This window comes from Microcebus murinus, chromosome 8 (assembly GCF_040939455.1).
Source record: "Microcebus murinus isolate Inina chromosome 8, M.murinus_Inina_mat1.0, whole genome shotgun sequence".
NCBI classification, from domain to species: Eukaryota; Metazoa; Chordata; class Mammalia; order Primates; family Cheirogaleidae; genus Microcebus; species Microcebus murinus.
The window spans coordinates 33,718,233-33,742,603 of record NC_134111.1 but is presented as its reverse complement, the minus strand read 5'-3'; the positions used below and the strand labels follow the sequence as shown (position 1 = coordinate 33,742,603).

At 42.5% G+C, this 24,371-nt stretch overlaps 1 protein-coding gene across 16 annotated transcripts in view; it reads right to left on the bottom strand.

The window, feature by feature from the left end:
• FMNL2 (formin like 2) overlaps positions 1-23,322 on the bottom strand; it is a 302,649-nt gene extending 279,327 nt beyond the window's left edge. For 7 of the 16 annotated variants that reach the window (XM_020288450.2, XM_020288455.2, XM_020288457.2 and 4 more), the window contains exon 1: positions 22,779-23,321. In XM_020288450.2, coding sequence (XP_020144039.1) covers positions 22,779-22,895 — 117 coding nt within the window. In that variant the 5' untranslated portion in view covers positions 22,896-23,321. Of the gene's footprint in view, positions 1-22,778 lie in introns of all 16 variants that reach the window. The other 9 variants (XM_020288459.2, XM_020288460.2, XM_020288461.2 and 6 more) reach the window with 3 other exon arrangements.
• Positions 23,323-24,371: the final 1,049 nt, after the last annotated feature.

Sequence of the window (24,371 nt, the reverse complement as noted above, 5' to 3'; positions counted from 1 at the left end):
TCAATTCTCCTAATGCCTATTTTGTTATTTTCACCACTGTGGTCTACCTCTTTACACAGTATTCGTCATCGTTCAAGGAAATGAGTTAGAACGTGTGCCAAGACTCAGTTACAAGGATGCTCAGAGCATGGGCGTGAAAAGCATCCTGACAGTCAAACAAGAAGGAACTAGTTAAACCGTGAAATGCTCATCAATATAACACTTTGCAAACACTCAAAAATTCTAATTAAATATATAAAAATATGTTCATGATGTGGACGCACATAATAGAACAAAACCATACCAGAAGAGTACATGCCGAAATAGCAACAGTGCTTATCTCTGGGCAGAATTAGAAATGCTCACAATTTTTGTTCCTAAACTGCATTTTCTAACATTCTACGATGAGAATTACTTGTACTAGTGGAAAAATTACTTCTAAAATTTGTTTTCCATTGAGTATAATTTGTTATATTCTATTTGATAACTTTACAATAACAAGACTTTGAAATTGAGTGTAATTCCTCACTCTACATTATTACATATAAGACGATTTCTCTCTACCAAAGTCCTTTGGAGGATTTATCTCATATCAATGCTCTAAGATGGTTAAGAGTGACAGTTAATCTGGTTTGCAGGTGGTGATGTTAAAATGCAGGGGCTCTTAGGGATGTGACTAGCACAGCTGGGATTAAAGCTCCTGGGTTTGAGTCACTCCAGCCTTCATAGTTAATCTGTAAATCAGAAACATAAAACCAGAAATAAGAAAGATCTCATGAGAATGGTGAAATCTTGTACGGTCTATGATATAAATTTCAGGCACCTAGGAACAAAGTATCAAACCACCTATCATGATAGTGTTCTACCACTGAAGATAAGAGGAGCAGATATAGGTAGAAACAGACACAATAAACAAGGACAATTATCTATAATGTTATCAGCAAGGTAAAAAAAAAAGTATATTTGAAACAATTTTAAAAGCCCCAGTGATCACCCACAATATAGAATAGACACCCCAAAAGCCTGGCCCCTATGCTTTTGGCTTTTCATTTTTATTTAAGTGGAAGCATTCAAATGAGTAAAAATTAAGCTGACAATATCAAGCTAAATATCAAACAAAAATTTGTAAAAAAAAAAAAAAATCTGTTAATATCAATATACAGATTCTTACCAAATATGCAAAACTCAGGAGACATCAGAGGTTATCAAATAAAAAATTTTCCTTTACAAGTACAGTATTTTCCAGATAAATGTTTTTCTAGGGAAAAAAAATGAGACTAAAGACTCAAACATGCCTACTCAATATCCTCGAGTCTTAATTCTTCTCCATTTATTGTGCAGTCAAAAATTTTAAAAAGCAAATGTTTCCAATCTTAGTATAACTACAAGGTATAAATATTGGCAACTCTGAAAAACCTAAGGAATATTCTTATAAACAAATCTAAAGAGTAAACAATTTCTTCAGTGTGGACTTTATGAACCAAGGGGTTTAAATGATATCTGACCACGTTGCTTCAATATTGTATTACAAATAAACTCTGGAATTTTGGTATCATGTAGTACATCTTCTCCATCTCAAATAAGTCAAGACCAAGATATTTTAAAAGAGCAGAATGGTATAGAAAATGCAGTACCATTCACACAGTAAAAGATAAGAATTGTTTTACAAAGCTTGTTTGTTTCTTTTTGAATTTATAGAACTTATGTATATGGGGCCATAAATGTAAAGTATATTTTAGCACAGGCTGCAATCAATTGTTCCTATTTAAAGAATCATCTTAATTCCTTCAGAGTAGGCCATGAGTATTTACTTTCAGAAGATAACATAGACCATTTGTTAATAGGAAAAAAATGACTGATTCTAAGAATTGTTCTCTTTCACCTTACCATGAGCATCTTATAAATCTCATTCACCTTACTATGAACAAGATATGACTAAAGAGCAAGGATGCCATTTGTGGCTTCCAGAATAAAGGGTTATTATGCTTTAGTTGCAATTTCTCTTTTCTGATAGGATAGTGAGAAATCAACACAATAGTGGCATTCCATTTTAATAAGCTGTCCTTTGGGGTTTACAGCATGCAATGTTGTTATTGAGGGATGCCACCTTCCCAAACTACATCCACACCTGGCCTGCCACCCTCATCCTCTATCTGCAGCAAGAAAGAGGAAAAGCAGAGTAGTTGAACACTGAAGCCAAGATGGTCCTCTCTATGTCCTACCTCACCACTGTCCCTAGGTTAAGAAAAAAATTAACTCCACGCTTACTTCCTGTTGCCTAACTCCCCAAATTCCTTGAATTGTTTTTACCTGTTATGTAAAATAAATAAAATTAAAAAAAAATACCTCTTAGGCCATGCTGAAAGTGTGAAATTAAATGGTAGAGTGAGAAATGTATATAGTACAACAGTTAAGACTGGGAGCTTACACATAGGTACTACAGTAATAGGGTATTGGGCAGGTGGGAGGGGGGCAGGGGGCGGGTATATACATACATAATGAGTGAGATGTGCACCATCTGGGGGATGGTCATGATGGAGACTCAGACTTGTGGGGGGAGGGGGGAAATGGGCATTTATTGAAACCTTAAAATCTGTACCCCCATAATATGCCGAAATTAAAAAAAAAAATTAAAAAAAAAAAAAAAAGACTGGGAGCTTAGGAACTGGGGCGCTCAAGTTCAAATCCTCACACTTAATTGTATGACTTTGGACAAATTGTTCCATCTCTTTGCACCTAAGTTTCCTCTTCAGTAAAATGGAATTACAGTCTCTACCTTCTTGGGGAATTAATAAGATTAAATGCATTAAGAAATGTTGAGCCCAACACAAAGAAAAGACTCAATATATATTACTTGCTGTTACTACATTAAGTTTTCCATAAACAATCCCAATCATCTCACTCAAAAGTAAAGTTTAAAATGGATGGCAACTAATTTTTTTTTGTTTTATATTTCTAAAACTTATCACAAGAAATATATTGTAAGCTTCTGGGTGACAGCTCACTGTCAGTACTCACCATACCGAGCACCAAGCAGGTGCTAAAAAATATTTGCTAATTAGGCCGGGCGCGGTGGCTCGCGCCTGTAATCCTAGCTCTTGGGAGGCCGAGGCGGGCGGATTGCTCAAGGTCAGGAGTTCAAAACCAGCCTGAGCAAGAGCGAGACCCCGTCTCTACTATAAATAGAAAGAAATTAATTGGCCAACTGATATATATATAAAAAATTAGCCGGGCATGGTGGTGCATGCCTGTAGTCCCAGCTACTCGGGAGGCTGAGGCAGAAGGATCGCTCGAGCCCAGGAGTTTGAGGTTGCTGTGAGCTAGGCTGACGCCACGGCACTCACTCTAGCCTGGATGACAAAGCGAGACTCTGTCTCAAAAAAAAAAAAAAAAAAAAAAAAAGAACAAAAAAATATTTGCTAATTAATATATAATAGGCACAATCTGTGTAGACAATGGGAATGAACTCCACTAACATCAACCACACCAAGGGAAAATTGGCACTTTAGAGAGCACTTCAATAATAATCACTCAAGTTGAAGATTTGTCCCCAGACCCAATAATTGCACTTCCAGGTATATAACCTTAAGAAACTTGCACCTGTGCATCAGGTAACATAAACAAGGATTCTGATTGTAACATTACTTGTAATAAGAAACTAAATTGACTTAAATATCCATCAACAGGGGAAGAGACAGTTGATTCTCATTATTTGCAGCAGTTATGTTCTATAAAATCACCATGCACATCAAATCATCAAATATTGAACCATTGCTCCTGGCGGAACATAGGGTTAGGTTCCCCAGACCCTCTGGTTGCAGCACTTTTGTCAACTGATCAATACATAAAACCATGTTATGTGTGTGTTTCTGTTTAAAGACACCTCACTTAAAATATATTGATTCATTAACATTGAACTCACACCCAACAGCTTACTCATACCGAAAAAGCGGTTTATCTAACACATATATCCTCTCAGTAAAGCACATCACAGCTTTCCTGCACTTTGGAACACTGAACAGCATTTCCACTTTAGACTTGGAGACCATTTTAAACAGCAAAATCACCAAAAAGCACAAAAATGCAAAAAATGTGGCACACTGAACAAAAGGCAAAAAAGACCCTGTGAACGCAAGCTGAAGACGGCAGAGAGTCGACTCTGCGATCTCAGCTGGGAAGGTGTGGGTCAGGTGACTCAAATTTTTCACCACTCTGTGCCCCACAAATGACCACAAAAACACAGTATTAATTTTGGGGTCACAAATAAGTTTTATCGAACAGGCAAAGTCTCAAATCCAGAATTCACAAATAATGAGGATCAACTGTAATTTATGGTGCATTCATTCAATGAATATGATTCGAAAGTTAAATGACCTAAAGCTACATGCATCAACGGGACTACTTCTCAAGTGAAATGTATAAAGATTCAAAAGTACACACGGATCATACCCTATCTATAAATTCAGAAACAAACTATAAAGTTACTTTTGACAACTATGCATACAAATGACACACCAATTTCATTGAGGACTCTTTCCATTAAGAAAGTGTCTATCAGAAGGATTTCTCAGTAGTGCACTACCTGTACTACAGGGCACACATGTACTCACACTATCACACTGCACAAAAGGAGATTCTGTACATGAAATTACGGCACATACTAGAGCAGCACTGCAAATCACTTAACAGCATGACAGAGTACGACTATTACAAAGGCCTGTTTGCACAGAAGGAAAGAATGCCTGTGAGAGAGAGAGATGAAAAGGACAGACAAAGGGTCAAATTTTCATTTCTAGATGCACCCTGTGTATCTGCAGCTTCTTTGAAGTTCATGGGAGTTTCTTCCCAAAAGGAAGACATGCAGTAGAGAGTAGAACAATCCAAAAGCAAGCTTAGTCACTGGGACATGAGAAAAACCTAAAGCTCTAAAAAAATCATTCCTAAAGTAGGGAAGAAGGTTTGGGAAGGAAAACTCTTGAATGGAAACTAATACAAGAAGAATAGTTCCTACAGCAAAAGACTAGGAATGACCCATCCGGGTTTTATATTCATTGGGACAAAGCAGTGGTTTTCTTGGAGCAAAGAAAAAGATATCATCTAACTCCTGATTTTGTTTCTGCTCAAGAAAAAATAAATATTTGTGATGCTGTTAGGTTTCATTAATAATTCTCTTCTTTGTTCACTTTTGGCAGTTCCCATCATGAGCATTAGGGTAAAGTCTAGCACCACGCCAAAAATACCAGCATTGGGATTGATGTGTGATTCAAAAAAGCTGTCAAAATGGATACTCCAAAAGGAATGAGTCACACGGCGGGGCCAAGCATGCTATTATTTTTGTACCATACTATAATCCTTTTCATCTGGACCTTCTTAGGGTTGGCTTATTACTTCCTTTCATGCTATTCTAAGCTGACTAAAGGCTACAGTAAATGGCACAAGAGGCCTGACAGAATGGGTTCATACCTTCATTACTAAAATCCAAAAATTAAGACTATTTGATATGTAAATAGGGCACCAAGAAAAACATGCACACAGCTCCAGCCCACGTAATTTAAGAACCCTCAAGGATCTGAGAACACAGAGAATTTTATCTCACGCAAGTCTGACAGTGCTATCAAATATTCTTTTATCTCAAACTTAAAAAAGCAGATTGCCACTATAAAATTTAGGGCAATAGTGACATTTATCAGCTGAGAGAAAAATGATCAATATTCCTCACCAGATAGTAAGTAACATGGATCTTCAGAAAAATCTAAGCTCTCATTTCTGGGTGGTGGTACTGTTTTTATTTGATTTGGACAGGCTTTTGTTTCATAAGCTTAGCTCTGTCTGATTCAGCAAGACTGTGTAGGACATAACACAAACAGATTAACATAAAACCTTCTGGGAAAAAAATACAGCAAAGGGTTACTGGGAAAATGCAACCTGTAATGTCTTCTTCTTTCTTTGCTTCCTAGATCAAGTCTGATGGCATTTATTCCTGATTTGAAACAACACAGCCTTTACTGAACAATGCTCTTATCTCAATCAAACAAGACCATCTATAAACAAGTTATACCAAAAAAAAAAAAAAAACTTTTCTTCCTCTACTGGAATTTAGAATAAAGTCCAAATGACTCCATCCATCCCAAAATGGAGCTGGAGCCAAACAAAACTTCAACAGCCATTTCTTCAAGGCACAGATAGTCATGACCTTGAATGTATTTTCTCATGTGAACTAGCTGTTTAATGGTCACAGCACTGTACTCAGCATGGCGGTTATCTGCTACAATTGCGAAAACACTAACACTTCCGTTAAGCTCTGAAATGAAATAGTCCAATGCCCTGAAACATCAGGGTGGGTGGGTGGGTGGGTGGGTGTGTGTGTGTGTGTGTGTGTGTGTGTGTATCACAAAATATACAGGGGTCAAGATAAAAATCCAAGTAGAGGTTACATACATGATCCAGAACTTTGGAAACATTCACATATCAAAGAAGGTCAGTAACTACAATTTTAAAGCAAGAGTACCAAGCACAGGCCACCATAGGTTCAATTCTGAACACTCAGGGGCTCTTCTTACTATTCTTCACATTTGAGGTTCATGATGATTGAGCCAAAGTTACCTATGAAATCCTCCAGAGTCCCATTAGAATCCACAGCTTGGACCCTAAAGCCTGTGTTTTAATATAAAGTCAAAAAAGGGTACAAAATAATCAGAACTCCCACTTTTTATGAAGGGCTACAACTTGACTGTTCTAAGGAATATCATTTAATATCTACAACAACCCAAAGAGGCAGCTCTTGAGCTCATGGCAGATGTAGATAGCCTGTCTTAGAAAGATCCAAAGATTCATCGACTAGTAAGCACCAAAATCCTGATTCAAACTCAGGTCTGATTCCAAAGCCTGTGTTCATAAACTTTTTTTTTTGGTCCGGGCGCGGTGGCTCACGCCTGTAATCCTAGCTCTCTGGGAGGCTGAAGCGGGCAGATTGCTCAAAGTCAGGAGTTCGAAACCAGCCTGAGCAAGAGCGAGACCCCGTCTCTACTATAAATAGAAAGAAATTAATTGGCCAACTAATATATATAGAAAAAATTAGCCAGGCACGGTGGCACATGCCTGTCATCCCAGCTACTCAGGAGGCTGAGGCAGAAGGATTGCTTGAGCCCCGGAGTTTGAGGTTGCTGTGAGCTAGGCTGACGCCATGGCACTCACTCTAGCCTGGGCAACAAAGCGAGACTCTGTCTCAAAAATAAATAAATAAATAAATAAAAATAAGTTTTTACTAGCTCAGTTAAATGTCCTTATGTAATAAGGTCCAGGACCAATACTTCTTACAATAAGCTTTGTAGAAAAGACTGCAAGCTTTCTAGCAGAGTGAGTATAGAGACATTTACTCGGTTTCTAAAGCCTGCAACCTAGAGGAGTAAGCCTCATAAGTCTATTACCTTTGGGGTGGGTTCTCCCACCACCTGAAAGGCCACCCTTGGGATTGTACTTTTTACCAGATTCTTCCCAGTTGTTTGCACAGATACACCTAGACACACACCCAGATCTTTAAGCTTTCAGGCACACAGCAGAATCCATTTTGTCTACAATTTATGTATTACGACTTTAGGCCAAGTTAACTTGTCTAGATTTATAAGCTTCACCTAAAATATTAGAAAACTTTAACCTTACTATGTTCTTCTACAGCACATTATATACAGAGTGCACATGTATATATAAGTGCCTTTAAGTATCCTATAATCTTCATTTTCTTGCCTCTTCCAGTAAGCATTTAAAAGTCGAGAGGACACTTTATTCACCTCTGCATCCCAGCATCTTAACAGACCTTGCTTGGTGCAAACACCCAAACAAAACATTGGTTAAATGTAGGAATAAGATCACATGGGATTTGTTTTTTTAAAAAAAATAAGCAATCCCTAACATAAGGTCTACTAACACAATATAATAATGGTGGTTCTGCTCACAAGGAAGTGCAAGTCTATGGGTTATCACTGAGGTCTGAGCAAAAGACTTACTACACAGCCTTCAAGCTGTGACAACACAGCCATTTTACTAGGGACATTTAAAAAAACAAAGGTTTAGAGTTAGTTGTCTGAAAGAGAGCTTTCAGAAATTCTTCAGAAGACAACTGTTACTAGGAAAAAAAAATCAATTTGATCACAAGCTTATTTGGCCTTTACTATTTCAACAGTGGACAGTGGCTTATTCATCCAGTTCTTATTTTATCTTCATTAATAATTGCTTGAAAAATATATAGTTACTGTTGGTTCTGGGTATAGAACAATGAAATGCAAACAAACCGAAAAAGATGTTGAACTTGCCATCCCGGGGCTTTCAATTTACCCCGAAACATTTTATATTTATCATACTTATTTACATTATGTTTTTGTTTTGGCAATCAAAACAGTACGTTAGGAACGTAGTTTTTTGAGTCAACAAAGTTTGATTTTCAGCTCTACCACCTACTGTGTCATCAGGCAAGTTCTTTAACTTCTCTAATCCTGTGTTTCTCATATATGAAACAGGGATTTGCCTACCTTTCGGGTTTCCTGAGCTACCTTTCATTCATGTTTACTGAAATGACTGAAGAAATGCCCTATACTTCTGTATAGGTACTGTAATACTGTATTATTACTGAACATGTATCAAACTACTTGAGCGCTGCCTTAAAATCCTCATAAAAAATATATTTAAAGACTTACTGTGATACTGAATGGTGTAAACCCACAGCCAAGCAAGAAGATACCAGAATTTCCACCCATTCTCCAGTCACTGCTGGGGGGGTCTCAGAGTTCCACGTGCAGAACGGTGGGAATGTCCAGACATCGGCACACTTCTCTTTTGTGGCTTCTCCTTTAGTCAAGCTCAGAGGTTCTCAAACTTTAACATGCAAAAGACTTAGGGTTTTTTCACTAGAATTGTGCACACGGTACTTTCATGGATCTTCTACGCAATTTAAGGAATTCTGAGATAATTTTAACTATATACAACTTCCACTTTTTTTTTTTGACACAGTGGCATCATCCAGGTCACTGTAACCCCAAACTCCTGGGCTCAAGCGATCCTCCTCCCTCAGCCTTCCAAGTATCTGGGACTATTGGTGCGTTCCACCACGCCCAGCTAATATTTTAATGTTTTTTGTAGAGACAGGGTCTCGCTATGTTGCCAAGGCTGGTCTGGAACTGCTGGGCTTAAGCAATCCTCCCGTCTTGGTTTCCCAGAGTGCTGGGATTACGGGTGTAAGCCACCACACCCTGCTAATTTTTCTTTTCTTTTCTTTTTTTTTTCTTTTGAGACAAAACCTCCCTCTGTTGCCGGGTCTAGAATGCTGTGGCGTCAGCCTAGCTCACAGCAACCTCCAACTCCTGGGCTCAAGTGATCCTCCTGCCTCAGTCTCCCGGGATAGCTGGGACTACAGGTGCTCGTCACCATGGCCAGCTAGCATTCTTCTCTTTTTAGTAGAGAGGTGTGAGGTGGCTCCACAGGCAAGGTCTGAGGCCCGTTAGGCTGGGTACATCCCATATGCTGAGCCCTTCATTTGCTCCAGGGTCCCTGGAACCCCCTCCCAAGCCAACTAGGGGAAAAACAAATGCCACTTCTCCTGCTTGAGGGCTATTACCTGATCTTCACCCTCTGGCTGCCTGCTCCTCCTCCTCTCTCAGATCTTAGTGGGTAGACACCACCCTCACAGTACCCCACTTTATTCTCCTCCCAGCACTTTCCAGCATCTGAACAGTTCCATTTACATACCTGAGCACCCCTTTCATGCCTGGTTTCCCCCACCACCTCCTCCTATTAAGCTGTAAATTCCTTGAGGGCAATGACCTGCCACCCTGTTCAGCACAGCAGCATCCTCCAGTGCCTACAGCACTGCCTGGCACAAGTAAGTGCTCAATAAACATTTCTGGCCCATCTGATTAAGGTACAGGCCTTTCTCAAGCAGCGCCAAAGGAGAAAACCACACAGTGTAGTCCAGCAGCTTTTGGGGGTGAGCTAAAATACCAGAAGCCTACTCCTTGCCTCCTATTCCCAGGAAATGTTTCCTGAACACTCAAAATACAGAAATGGCACTCTCTCCCCAAATCCTTAGAGCTTAGTGTATCTACTTTTCTATATTGATTATGAAGCTGTCTGGGTTTCTGTTGTTGTTGTTTGTATTCCCAGCTATATCCTGAGCCCCTTGAGATCAAGGTCAGATTTTGCAGCATATAATACAAACTGGACTCACACAAACTAGCTATTTCAGGAATTAATGAATTTCATCCAGAGGGTATATGGAGAATGAACAAGAAGCATACATTTAATGACACGTTACAGCCAACTCAGAAAACACAGTTTACAGGAGAAAGAAGCAGGTTCTCCCAGCAGACAGGCCTGGATTCAGATCCTGCCTCTTTCCGTTGGTAAAAGGAAGAGAATACCTCCCCTGGAAGGGCTGTCAAGAGCATGAGAAAGAATGCTGGCCGGGCGCGGTGGCTCACGCCTGTAATCCTAGCACTCTTGGAGGCCGAGGCGGGTGGACTGCTCGAGGTCAGGAGTTCGAAACCAGCCTGAGCAAGAGTGAGACCCTGTCTCTACTATAAATACAAAGAAATTAATTGGCCAACTAATATATATAGAAAAAACTAGCCGGGCATGGTGGTGCATGCCTGTAGTCCCAGCTACTTGGGAGGCTGAGGCAGCAGGATTGCTTGAGCCCAGGAGTTTGAGGTTGCTGTGAGCTAGGCTGACGCCATGGCATTCACTCTAGCCTGGACAACAAAGCGAGACTCCGTCTCAAAAAAAAAAAAAAAGAATGCTAATAAAGCTCCTAACAGAACCTGAGAGCGCTCATAAACATCACCTTAGTTTACAGTAGAATGTTCCCAGGAGTTTTAGTACAAAGCCCCAGGATTGGATCACAAACATCATCACCTTCTTATATAACTTCAAGCCACACATTCTCATGTCCTCTTTGCCTCATTTGTTAAAAACCCTTAGAATCACAGAAGACAATCTGAGTGCACTCTATAAACAGCAAAGTACTAAAATGCCAAAATAAGGAATGCTGCCCACTTAAACCTGCCTCACTCCAAATAGCAAAGAAAACATCATTTTTACTTTAAGAAAGCCCTCTGCTACTGCAGGAATCTACTCACTCGAGGACAGTACATCATGACCTGCCAATCTGGCTTAACAGTGACAACCCACTGGTTTTCTTTGGACATTTCAACTGCCCTCGTCCTCTTCAGCTAAGTCACAAGTGTTCTGTGAAGAGTCAAGTGAAGCATGAAGCCAACTTGTTATCTCTGAATGTTTAGTATTCTTGGACACCTACCACAATCAAGTGATATGGGGAATACCATGATGAGTAAGAATCTATAACAAAGTATCATTTCAACACAAAGGCAAGTTATGTGCAACTAACAGTCAGCCCAGTGTGGTCAGCTAAATAGGTTCTCAGAGCAACTACTCATATCCCCAGCCCTCGTTCAGTGCGCACCATCCTCCAAGCAAGTCAGTAATTAGCTGCAGAGACCCTTCCCAGGACCAAGCACTGCGCTGGGTAAGGAAAAGTTGTCAGGTCCTGTAAGACTTGATGCTTGCCTTCCAGGAGCCTACAATGTAAACTGGCAGATAAAACAAACAGACAGGGACTGCAAACTAGTTCAGCCTCTGCGGAAAACAATATGGAGATACCTTAAAGTAGGCATCCTCAAACTTTTTAAACAGGGGGCCTGTTCACTGTCCCTAAGACCATTGGAGGGCCGTTGGAGAGTGCAGCGCACATGCGCACCGTGGGCCCAGGATGAGTTGGTTGCTAAGCAGAACAGGCAGCAGCGGCAAAAACACCTGGTGAGCTGGATAAATGTCCCAGGTGGGCTGCATGTGGCCTGCGTGGCCGTAGTTTGAGGACACTTGCCTTAAGGCAATACAAGTCGATCTACCATTTGATCCAGCAATCCCATTACTGGGCATCTATCTACCCATGAAAAAGACACCTGCACTCGAATGTTTATAGCAGCACAAGTCACAATTGCAAAGATGTAGAAACAACTCAAGTGCCCATCAATACATGAGTGGATTAATAAAATGTGGTATATGTATACCATGGAGTACTGTTCAGCTATAAGAAACAACGGTGATGTAGCACCTCTTGTATTTTCCCGGATAGAGCTGGAACCCATACTATCAAGTAAAGTATCCCAAGAATGGAAAAATAAGCACCACATGTACTCACCACCAAATTGGTATGAATTGATCAACACCTAAGTGGACATACAGGAAAAACGTGTATCGGGTGTCGGGCAGGTGGGGAGGGGATGGGTATATACATACATAATGAATGCGATGCGCACCGTCTGGGGAATGGACATGCTTGAAGCTCTGACTCGAGTGGGGAGGCAAGGGTAATATATGTAACCTTAACATTTGTACCCCCATAATATGCTGAAAAAAATAAAAAAATAATAAAGTGTTGTTATAACAAAAAAAAAAAGACATAAACAGATGGCTAAGAACGTGATGAGCGACTACAAAGCTACACATAAAAGCATCTCTTTATTTTACAGTCACGACTCACTCAAGGTGATGTTTAATCAAGCGCCTCATGAGTAAGACAGCTCATACTAAAAGAGATCAAAGTAAGGAGACTTGTTTTTCCCACTTCCCCCAAGCTGATGTGGGCCTGTCATGACACTGGGAAAAGGTGGGGTTTCAGAAAAACCTGGAAGGCTGGGTATAGTTTCGGTAGGCAGAGAAGCGAAGGGAGCCCATTCTATGCAGGGAATCACTGTGAGAAGTGACACAAAGGAGGGAAAGTGCAGGTCCATTCTGAAGAAAGGGATAAAGCAAGCTGCAAGTCGGGAACCTGGGAAGAAACGGAAGGAGGGATGGGCTCTGGCCAAGCTGTGGCCAGCATCAAGGGGAAGGCCGTGAAGGACAAAACAGAGGACAGTAAGGAAGGTAGGCCATTAACAACCAACGCGGCCGTGAGCCCCTCAAACTGGATCTAATGCCTGGAATAACACAGGAGGGCTGTGTTTCAAATTTCCACTGAAAGATGAAATTCACAATCTTATACCTTGCAATATTTCGAGAGTCATCGAGAAAGATGACAAAAGCTAAAGGCCAGAACTTAGGCTTGAGAGGGAATACACAAACGTGTAACCGCATGTGCGTAATTCCAAGCGTTGATCCCCAAAATTGCAAATGCTCATTTTCACTGTGGAAATCCCTCCCCATTCTTGCTTTGCTCTAGGAACACAAATCAAAAGGTCCTCCGCTGTATGAGACACAGGGATACTATACACACAGGAAAAAATACCACTAAGGCTATCAATGACGATATAACTAAAAGCAAGAGGAAGAGGCTGCAATTTCGATATTTCCTAATGCTGAGGCCTGCCTGGACTAAGGAAATCTCTCAAAGGAAGTGATGGAAACCTCATGCTTACAGTCATTTAGAATCGGACCACAAGGCACGATCCTGTGGCCTACTCTCCCCCATGCAAGTGTGACCACTGGGAAAGTAAGCTCAGGTGAGTGACAACAGTGGCCAGGGAGGCAAGGAGCCAAGCCCAACCACATCTGAAGAACAACAAGGAGGGTGAAATTCTAATTCCTGACCTGCGGACCGGTTACAACAGTGTGTTTCATTTGTGAAAAGATTTTTTCTTAAAGGTTGATTTGGTGATATCATTCTAAAGAACAAAAAAAAACCCCACAATTTTTAGATTTCTCCATTACCAATAGAAAAAGTAGAGGACACCAGTCTTGGAACTTCTGATAATTATTGGCAAAATAACAAAAATACAGGGGTCTAATGTTAAAGAATTATTTCTTTAAATGAGAATTGGGACCTGGTAAATTTACACATGATCTAGAGATTTCTAAGCCAAATGAATGCTTTCCAAAAAGCCTACCCCGATACCCACACATTCTACCCTGAAAGGACATTGGAGAGGCTGAACACAGGCCAGCTAAAGGGCTGCACGAACCCAGGAGGCCTCAGTTCTAAAAAGCTTCCCCAGGTTCACATCTGGATGGCCTGATTAGTCAGCAGCAGAATGACTCTGTGGTAAGACCCAGGGAATTGCCAATTCCAAGTTATGGCATCCTGGTCCCAAGACATTCGAACCAAACTGGCTCCGTAGGTCCACCAGGCAGAAGTACTTGGGAATAAAGAACTCCAGTTAGTCAAGATACCCCACTGTCACCAAAAAGAGAAAGTTTCTTTGGAAGAACCACAAAGCTGACCATATCGGGAAATGAAACAGCCAGAACTGAAACTCTTCACCTGGTTCATCACCTTTGCATTTTAGGTCTTCCAGCTTTCACAGCCCAACAACCTACAGTACTGAATTCACTGGGCAAACAGTGTTGCCATGGCGCTAATCTGATCATGTCATATGCAACTTCTCCGGCTATTAGTTATCAAAATGCTTCTTTCCATGCCAATTAAAAAATAAAAGATGATTATTACTCAATGAGGGCAGATGAGATTACTTTCAATCTTTCTGCCATTGTAAAATAGTCATTTTCTTCACCTTCTCCACCAAAATAAAACCCTGTTATTATTATCCTTTAATATTCCCATCTAAATCCATACCTTCTCTCACTCTGTTCCCAATTACTAGAAAGTTTTATCTGGTCATAAATCAACTACCTATATTTCCTTGAAAGACTTATTTATATTTCTGAACAAAAATGGGACAATGAGTGCTTCTATCCACTCAATTCCAGAAAACCACACATGCTGTCTTCAAACCCCAAATACCAAAAATTATGAATAAGAGGAATGTCTATTTGCTTATAACTAATAAAAAAAAATAACTAGAGTCTTGCATTGAGAACAATCGGCTCATTCTTGACCTAGCATCCTATTTCTCTTTCTATTCTCAAGGCTAATTGCTTATATAAGCATGCCAATTTGCCTTGATTATAGGATTCTTAATAACTGAATGTTGTTTACATTTCACAAGTGTATTTGAATTTCACTCCAGGAAGCCAAGCTCATCAAGTCTTTGTAAGTGGTAAAACCAGAGATCAAAGCAAAAGGCCTGCATTGAACCAACAAACAATTAGGCTTCAGAGTAGAGGCCTAAGCAAAAATACAATTGATTTATTGATTGTTCTACTCCAGAAGTACACCTCTGTGTCCCTGCTTACTTATATTACTGGGTCCCTTATATTACTTAAACCGTAATATATAGAACTTCTCTGCAAATTTTCATCATGATAATTTTATGGTCATTTCTTAAATAGTTAAATAAGTCTCTCCACCACTCAACAGGTTTTGATCCTTTTCTTCTATATTTTCTTATCTTGCTACTTTCCGTTAAATATCTTGAGGTGTTGTTTTTTTTAACCTCTTCTCAACGTTACTCATTTCTCCTTATTTTCTTGTACTTCTTAAATAATCTCTTTCCTTTTACACTCATCTTTTTTCCCCACTGATTTTAACTCTTATACTTGGTCTCTGGGGCAGGAAGGAAACAGGGAAAACATTCCTCCAATAGCTCTCAACCTTGGCTGCACATTCAGATATCCCAGGCAGCTTTTAAAAATTCTGATGCTCAGGTCACACGCCAGACAAACTTATCAAAATTTCTGGGAGTAAGACCCAGGCACTTGTACTTTAAGGCTTCCCAGGTGATATCAATGTGCAGCCAACTTTGAGAACCACTGCTTTGACTTATCACTTCTATAGCCTACCTTAAATAGGGTGTTCTGCCAAACTTCCACAGGGAGAAGAAAAAAACCAAGGAAAGGAAATCAGGTTCCTAAGCAAACCCTCAATAAAGATAGGACTTGTGACAGGTGAGCTCTGCTATTTCCAGGTACCATCAGTCACACCTTAATGTCCCAACACCAGGCACACGGTCAAAATTTCAAACTACTTGACACCTTTCCCAAACCCAGCAGATTTTTAGGATAAACAAGGCCATGAGCACCATCTACCACACAGAAATCAGCCAAGTGAGATTACTCCTGGGGATAGCGGGTCTAAGCACCTCGGCTGCTGTGGCAATGGATACAAGACTTACAAATGCAACAGAGCTTCGTTAGCAAAGAAAAAGTGGACTGAGGTTACATGTGAAATAATCACCCAAGTCAGTTAGAGGCTACACAAGAAAACCAAAGATGTGATCATACAACAATGGAAAGTATAGAAAGTCTGGTCCTAGAAACTATACAAAACTAGAAGGCATAGACAGTTTGTGATAAGGTGCCTGCCCACCTGTGAATGCTGGTGGTCATTTTTCTGTTTTTTAAGAATGTGAGAAGATGCCATCAAATTGGTACTGACTGATTAACACTATGGTGCTCACATGGTAATATTCTCCAGGGATGGGAGTTGGAGGGGGCGGGGTAAACTCACAACTATAGGACAGGGAAGGGCATGCCTCTAACCCCCACTAGGGAGAGGCAATGAAATAAAATATAAGCAAAATGTTTGTACCCTCATAATAGCCTGAAAAAAAAAAAAAAAAGAATGTGAGAAGGAAGTCCACTTCTACCTATTAACATCAATATCATACCTCCAAGCAGGGGCTTAGTATCTCCCGATTTCAGGATCAGCCATTCTGATCCACATTAGTTCAATCACAGTTCATGAGGCAGCTCTCCAGCCTAACAGCTCTTCCCTGGACACTACCTTCCAAATTATATCATAGCAGGTGGAAACTGCATAGTTCTTGGTGTTATGCTGAAAGAGAGAGTCTAGAAAGGAGGATGGGGCCACTGGGAAGGAGAGAGAAGATCAGCCTACAGTATGAACACGGAGTTCTAAAGGGAAGACAAGAGATGAGGTCTCTCGCTATCTCAGCCCCCATTGTTCCAGTAGGTGGTAAGGATCTAAGAAGGTACATGAAGCCTCTCTGCAGAAACCATGACCCCAGAGCCTTGGGGATACACTCCTTGTTATTTGGAGGAGGGTAGGGGACTCTGGAAAGAGCCACTGTACAAGAGGGGAATCTGCCAAGCAGCTGCATAGCTTGTAGCTCACCTTCCCTCCTAAGCTCTTCCAGTCTGTCTTTCATAAGGATTCACTGCTTTGTTCCTGAAAGGATCCCAGGTATCAGCACCCTCTTGCAAAGGAGAGACAATCAAGAATCAGTGCGCTTCTTGTATTAGCCACTTTTTGGTACATATTACTGGCCTAAATATGAGGGTTAGGTAGCCCACTTCACCTTGTCCCTATTCCCCACACCCTAAATATGAAATGAAGAGCACAGTTCATTAAGACCTCATCCTTCAGAAAACAGGTCTTGTAAAGGCAAATGAATTTCCAGAACAAACATCAGCCTGTACTTATATTTTTTTCTGTTTTGAGCCCAGGAAGGACCTACAAGGAGATCCTTCCCTGCTCTCAGGTGCTTTACTGCTATGTCGAGAACCTGCAGGTGGCAGACTCACCTCAAGGAGGGCATCTTTCAAGCCAATAATGAACCTGCTATAAGGTGAGCTAGAAAGGGCCTTCCAGGCACCAGACTTTTTCACACAGCTCTGTCCAAATAACTAATGAAGAGAGCTCACTATCCATTTCTTGACAACTGTAAATGTTAGAATATTTGTCCTTATGCTCATGTGAATTTCAGTCACCAACCCTGGGGAATTCTACTCTCTAGACCACACAGAACCCTACTACACACACACTTTTTCATACAAAAGCTCTTCAAAAACATGAAGCCAGCTAATGGATCAAAATACATTACATTCCGGAAATTTTATGGTTTCAAGTACTATGATTTCCATCATCTCACAACCATCTTAACAGTTGTTCCAAATTGTATTCCTATTGACAAAGGAGGAAAACCCAAGGACCCAAGGAAAGAACTTGTCCAAGCTGATGCAGCAGATCTGATTCTAGAAACTATGTATCCTGCCTCCCAGGCCCATGCTCTTTGCTAAATGAGAGGCCACAGGCAAAAGTAATTCTTATCACTTAAGGATTTAAGGGCATGCCTACCTTTCCTGCCTAAATGTCATCATTTTACATTGCTGCCAGTCTTGTGCTACAGCCAAACATTTGCATTTGATTAACTTCTTATCCTAGATACCCCAATTTTCAGTTTATATTGGTATTAGGAGGAGGCAAAATGCACCCTGATAATGATACATACAGCCCTAAGCCTAAATTCCCACTTTGGAGAATAAAACAACACAGGGAGTTACTGCCTAGGGTGAAACTGTAATGGTTCAAAGTGACAACACTCCGCCCCCTTCCACACTCTCTTTCCCTCACAACAGGAGAAAGGATGTGAGAAAACAAATCCAGCAGCATCTGACGGCCTCACTACACTCCCAAGCCATCCATCTGCTCAACAGACTTCATGGCAAGCGCTCTCCTTGGAAGTGGTTGAAAGGGAACAACACCTTGCAGCGGGAAATAAACTTAAACGTTAAAACTTGACTTTCCTTGTCCCTTTCACCAGTAATTACATTTGGAGGGTATGCATTGCAACGACAGGTTGTCTCTTCCCTCTGAGTTGGAATACCTAAACTTTCCAGTCATATTTCAAGTCTGTCTTGAAATGAAAAACTGAAGAGCACACTCCTGGACCAAATCAATTTTTAACTCCAAGTTTAAAACTAGAAGAGCACGACGAAGATGCCAAAAGGTTTCACATCTAAGGAGAAACTTCAAATGCATCTCGATTCAGTCACTTCTGAGAAATTTCTGCCAATGTTATACAGTCTGAAACTTGTGTTTACCAGATATAGAATTTTTTTTTTTACTGCTTTTTGTTTTTCTTTCCAGTTCTAGACCTAAGAGAGCATAGCAATGCATTGTAAATGGGGAGACCAGAGGCAGTGGGGAACAGAGATCCAAATCTGGGTTGAAATCTCAGATTGGTTATTCAATAACTGCATGACTTCAAGCAATTTAAGTTATCATTATTTATGCATCTCTAATGTTGCTGATAGCTGGAGTTACTGTAAGGATTAAATGATAACCTGTAAGCAAAAGGCATACTCACAGTAGGTACTCAGAAAATGTTCCCACTTCTTCCTAGGACATAATGACTACATTCAATCTCAGGGCAAGAAAGAAAAAAAGGAAATTGACTCCAATTAATCAGATACCAAAGCAATTCCCGAAATCAAACAGAAGATAATACTGCCCTAAACCATTATTTCCTAATCTGTCCTTTTTAATCTGTTTGCAGTGTTGCCAAATATCTGATATTGCACAGAGATACAACAGCTAAGACAGAGGACTTAAAATTATTCTTTCCTCTGACATTCAAAGAAAGAATCCTTAGCACAGCTTAGGCACTGGAGGACCTACATTTTAAGTTGTAAACAGTAACTGCAAGCCAAAAATTAGTGAATGTTATAGAGCCTCTAATATAGAAAGAGGTATTCTTGGACAAAGACCATCAGTTGTTCACATCCACAAGAATCACCTTCATAACATCATTTTTGAAAATAAAGGAAATGAGAGTGTTTGTGTAATACCAATAATTAGACAATAGTTAATACAAAGGAGAGCCACATGAATATTTAATTATAAATGTGAAGAACCCCCCCCCAAAATACAGGCTGTTAACTATAAAATATACACACCCTAAAAAGACAAAGATTGAAGTAGATGACTGACTTTATAATTCATGAAACACTCCCGTGTGAAATATATTTATGTTATATATGATATACTATAATATATATGTTGTATATAACGTGTTGTATATAACACATTTTACACGTGTACATGCACAAAGAAACACATATCACCTCCTAGCACTACCTGAAAGGTGTGTGCAAGGAAAGCAAATAGTCAAATGTATACATTCAGCCAGTGATCCTTTCCTTTAAATATTAGTTTTATAACTATTAGTATATGAAGGATGAAGACAAGTTCAGGGATGGGGGAGACTCTCCTTAGGAGGATTACACTCTTAAGATTTGGATCCAATTTTTACTAGTCATTTCAGGAAGTTCAGTAACTCTTATTTTAAAAATGCACTTTTAAAAGCTTACCCCACCACTGATCTTAATTCAGTAATCTTTTACTTGCTTTTCTTTCTATTCATACCAATTTTTTTTATATTTATATAATTTAACCCATACAAACTGAGATGGAGGGAGGGGATAGTCATTACCTACGTTTGTTCTCTTAAGGCTTTGCAAACGAGGAATAAGATGGATTTCTGTCATTAGAATTTTTATTTACCCCTCCCCAAGGATTTAAATACTCTAGAGCTAGAGGTTGAAATTGTTTTCCTAGCCTAAAACAGCTCGTTAATTATTGATGTAAGCCATACTCACAATGAGGTGGTTGGACACTTTTCTGTACAGTATTGCTATCTGGTTTTCTTCCTAAAACACATATGTGATCTTTATTGTACAAGAAAATAAAACTAGTATCAACAATGGCAACATGATTCCCATTGTCTAAGCATAGAGAATTCCTCCACATATATTTTAAAATCTGCCACCTAAAACTTGTCCTTCAAGTCTGATCTCCAGAATTAAATGGTTAGAACTGATTTCTCAAGCAGTTCATGAAGAATAGCAAAGTTGAGAGTGTCGCATAAACAACTTCAGAAAAAACTGACTACATGAGAAATGACCAACACTTCCTACTTCCATCACTCGGTAGGGATGATTTGGGAGGTTTCCTTTTAACTCCTCTGATAGATTTCCAAAGAGCACATGGAAGTGACTTGGGAGAGTAAACACATTAATGGTCCAAATGCATCCCTAATAAGAAGGTCCCCAAACTGAGACGTTCCCAAAAGTTTTGTTTCTATTCAAAAAGTCAGCCTGGTATTTGTTTCTGTTTTCTGTTTGAGAGGCTTAGTATATTGTAAACAATTTTAAAAAGAACTGCATCCAATAACTGTGTGACACACAGTAGAGTAAAAGTAGCCACAACAAACAGGCACTGCCCCAAGCAGCTCATGATGTACAATCATAAATGTCTACATACTAAATTTGTGACTGCTAGACTTAACAGGATAACAATCCACTATGTTAATGATGGGACATTATTTTTCTAAAGATTAATTCATACCATGTGTTATTAATCAGCAGGGAAACTGAAAGCTCATGCAAAAAAATGCTATCCCAGTTGGGCAGAACTTAATTGCATTATTGTTATTATTATGGCTGCTGCACTGGTTTCCCTGTGTCACCGGCTCCTCCACCACAAGTATTCACACACACACTCACACACACACTCACACAGTGCCACAGCATGGATGGAAAAACAAAAAACCCAGAGCCAGGAGGTAAGAACCTTGTGTCTGGTAGGAAGAGGATTTTGAAGAAAAACGTTTGTCTCCGGAAAGACGGGTCAAGCATGCAACCAAGCTGCCTTGAGAAGTAATTAAGCCTAGGCTGTTCCATTTCAGAGTGTCCCATCTTGCACAACGGTGGGAGCAGCTGTGGGAGATCACAGAAGATGCAAAGCAGGACAGGCAACCTCATCTATCTGCCCTCCATCACAGCAGAGTTTCCAGGTGGGGAGAAAAAGCTGTGTTCTCCCAAAGAGCACAAAGCTAACCTGCCATCCAGAACATTCTTCTCCATACCAAACCAGCCCCTTTTCACAGCCTGAAGGAAGAGGAGTTAGACATCCCAGTGCGTGTTCAGACGTCAGAAAACCGATTTTTGATCTAGGACTCAAGCCCTTTCCCAAAGTTGTAAGGCTACATGCCCAAAAGCCCGAAGGCTGGCACGAACGTTGGACTGCCTCGATGACGAGCTTCCCTTGCTGCCCATTCTCGTGGAGTTTAGAGGTAGCCAGCAAGGAAAAGGGAAACGTACAAGTGTGCGAAGTAGGAATGAGTGCAACCTTGGCTGTTTTCCTCCCAACATCCCTCAGAAGAGGCTGGGACGCTAAAACTGAAGTCTGGGGACCAAGTGCAGTCCAGATCCCGGCCGGGGCGCGCCGCCACGCCCTCGGGAGCTCACAGCACGACAGGCTCGGGCTGGGAGGCACCCAGAAACTTAGTCCCAGCAGGAAAGAGAGAAAGAAGGGAATCTTCAGAGTCCTGCATCTGAGGAGCTGGAAGGCTGGGAGAAGCGCAGTGCGAGAGGGAGCGGGGGACTTGGCTGGGTGTGCAGGGGAGGGGAGGGGAGGGGTCACCCGTGCAGTCAGGACAGCTCGCAACACGTCTCCGCAAAACTGCGCATTTTTGTGGTTTAAGATTTAAGACCAAAGGCAACGCGCTGAGGTCCTGCCCGGCCCGGGGCGCTTCTCCCCGGTCTGGGATTCAGACGCAGCCCTCTCCCGCCCCCCGCTTAGGGACCGGGGCGCCGCACTGCCGCGGGTCTCCTCTTTCCCTTTCGGGGAAGCTCCCCTCCACCGAACAGCGACGTCAGCCCTCCAAGTTCGCCTCCGCTCACCGCCCCGCGCTGCGCCCGCGGCCGGCCACATGCGCCCATCTGCCGGGGACCTCGCAGGTCCGGGATTAGGCGCTCGAGGGATGGTCCGCAGGGGTCGGGGTTTGCGGGGGTTTTTTTGTTTTTTTGGTTTTTTTAACAAAAAGCCGATCAGCTCGCCGCCCTCTCCTCCCGAGCCCGCGCCACCTTCCCTTCACGCCCACGCTGCACCTCCCGGGCACACGCGCTGTGAGGTGCCTCTCCCGCCAGACAATGGGTTCGGGCTGGCCGGGCAGCCCGCCCGAGCCCCCGGCCCCATCCCGGGACCCGAGAGGCCAAGCGCAGGGGGCTTGAGGGGGACGGCGAGGAGTGAGGCGGGGGGAGGCCACAATGGGGAGGAGCGGAGCCTCCCCCCGGGGACAGGAGGCTCGCCCCCGGCGCGGGGCGAAGGGGAGGGGCGGGGGTCCCAGCGCACCGTCGCCCCACGCACTTACCAGCACGGTGGCAAATCGCTCCTCCAGTTCACCTGGCTCGGGCATCGGCAGCTTCAAAGGCACGTTGTGCGCCCTGAAATCGGTCTGCTGCGAATCCATGCTCCCCGCGTTGCCCATGTCGGCGGCGCGCCGGAGCCGGGGGCTGCGCCCGGCCCCTCGCGTCCGCGTCGGCAATCAGAACAGCTCCCGGCGGTCTGCTCCGGCCCGCAGGCGCGACCTGCCCGGCTCCCCGCCCTCCGCCGCGCCCCGGCGGGTGTGCTGCGCGCCCCGCTCCCTAGCAGCGCTCCACGCCGAGCCGCCCGCCCGCCTCCCTCATGCTCCCCGCCGCCCCAGCGCGGCCCCGGCCTCTGGTCCTCCGGAGGGGTCGTCAGGGCGCCGGGCGCCTATGTGCATGTTGCTGCGCGGCGCACCGCCGCCTGCCAGCCGGCGCTCGAGGCCGGCCGGCGCGTGGTCCCTCCCCCTCGGCCCCGCGCCCGGGCCGCGGTCACCGCTGACACTTCCAACCCGGGCCGGCCGCTACTGCGCCCGCTCGGCGAGCACCTCGAGCAGACAAACGCGGCTCGGCGCTCCCCTACACAATGCCCCCTCGCGCCCGGCCCCCGGCCCCCGCCCCCGGCCCGGCCCGGCTCCGCCCACCCGCCCCGCGGCCTGCCGGGACGCGTAGTTTCTGCACCGAGCGTTCGCACGCAGAAACCGCGTCCCATCTGCAGGGCCAGGCCGGGTCGGGACCATTTGCAGCAGGGGCTACTACTGTGCGTCTCCGGAGATGGCTTATGTCACTTTTGACTGCCCCCACACCCCAACAGTAGAAATAACTGCCTCGTCTGCATCATATCTGACACTTAGTAGACACATCTGACGAATGAATAAATGCATCCGATCAATCAATGAGTGAATGCATGCATTGTGATTTAAATTTCAGAAAATAGTTGCTGTTTAAAAAGATCTAGTTCAGTAAGGGACTCCCAAAGTATTGGCAACGTCCTATTTTCAAGCTGGGGCATGGATCCGTGGGTGCTTCTTTTATCATTCTTTCGTCCATATATATGTTATATGTTCTTTGGTGTGATTGAAGTGTTTTATGAGCAAATTTATAACTTATGCATATGTATATAGTCAGACCCTGGCAGCTGAGTGAGAAGGATTCAATTCAATTCAAAACAAACACTTGTCAAACAGCTATTATGAGTTACTGTGCTCCTTAGTGGGGAAAAAAAAAAGAGAGTTGCCCCTGCTCTGGAATACTTGCCAATCTAGTGAAGGAGAAAATTTACACAAATAACCATATTTCATATGAGATGGATATAATGACAGTCTTTGGGGAGGCTTTAGGGGTGCTTTGGGGGCGACCTTTGATTGCAGCTCTCTTATTCCCCCATAGCAGTCTTGAGCCAGGTGTTTTACAGGGATGATTGAGCCTGACCCTGGCCTCTGGGGTGTGTTTCAGCCCGTAACTACCCATTCTGAAACCTTGGAAATAGAGAGGAACAGACTTTTAAGTGGCTTTAGCCAGCTGCTCATGTAAATTTCAAGGGCAATCACCTGGTTGACTTGTGGCTGAACTTCTGTAGTTAGTCCTTTCTTAGCTTAATG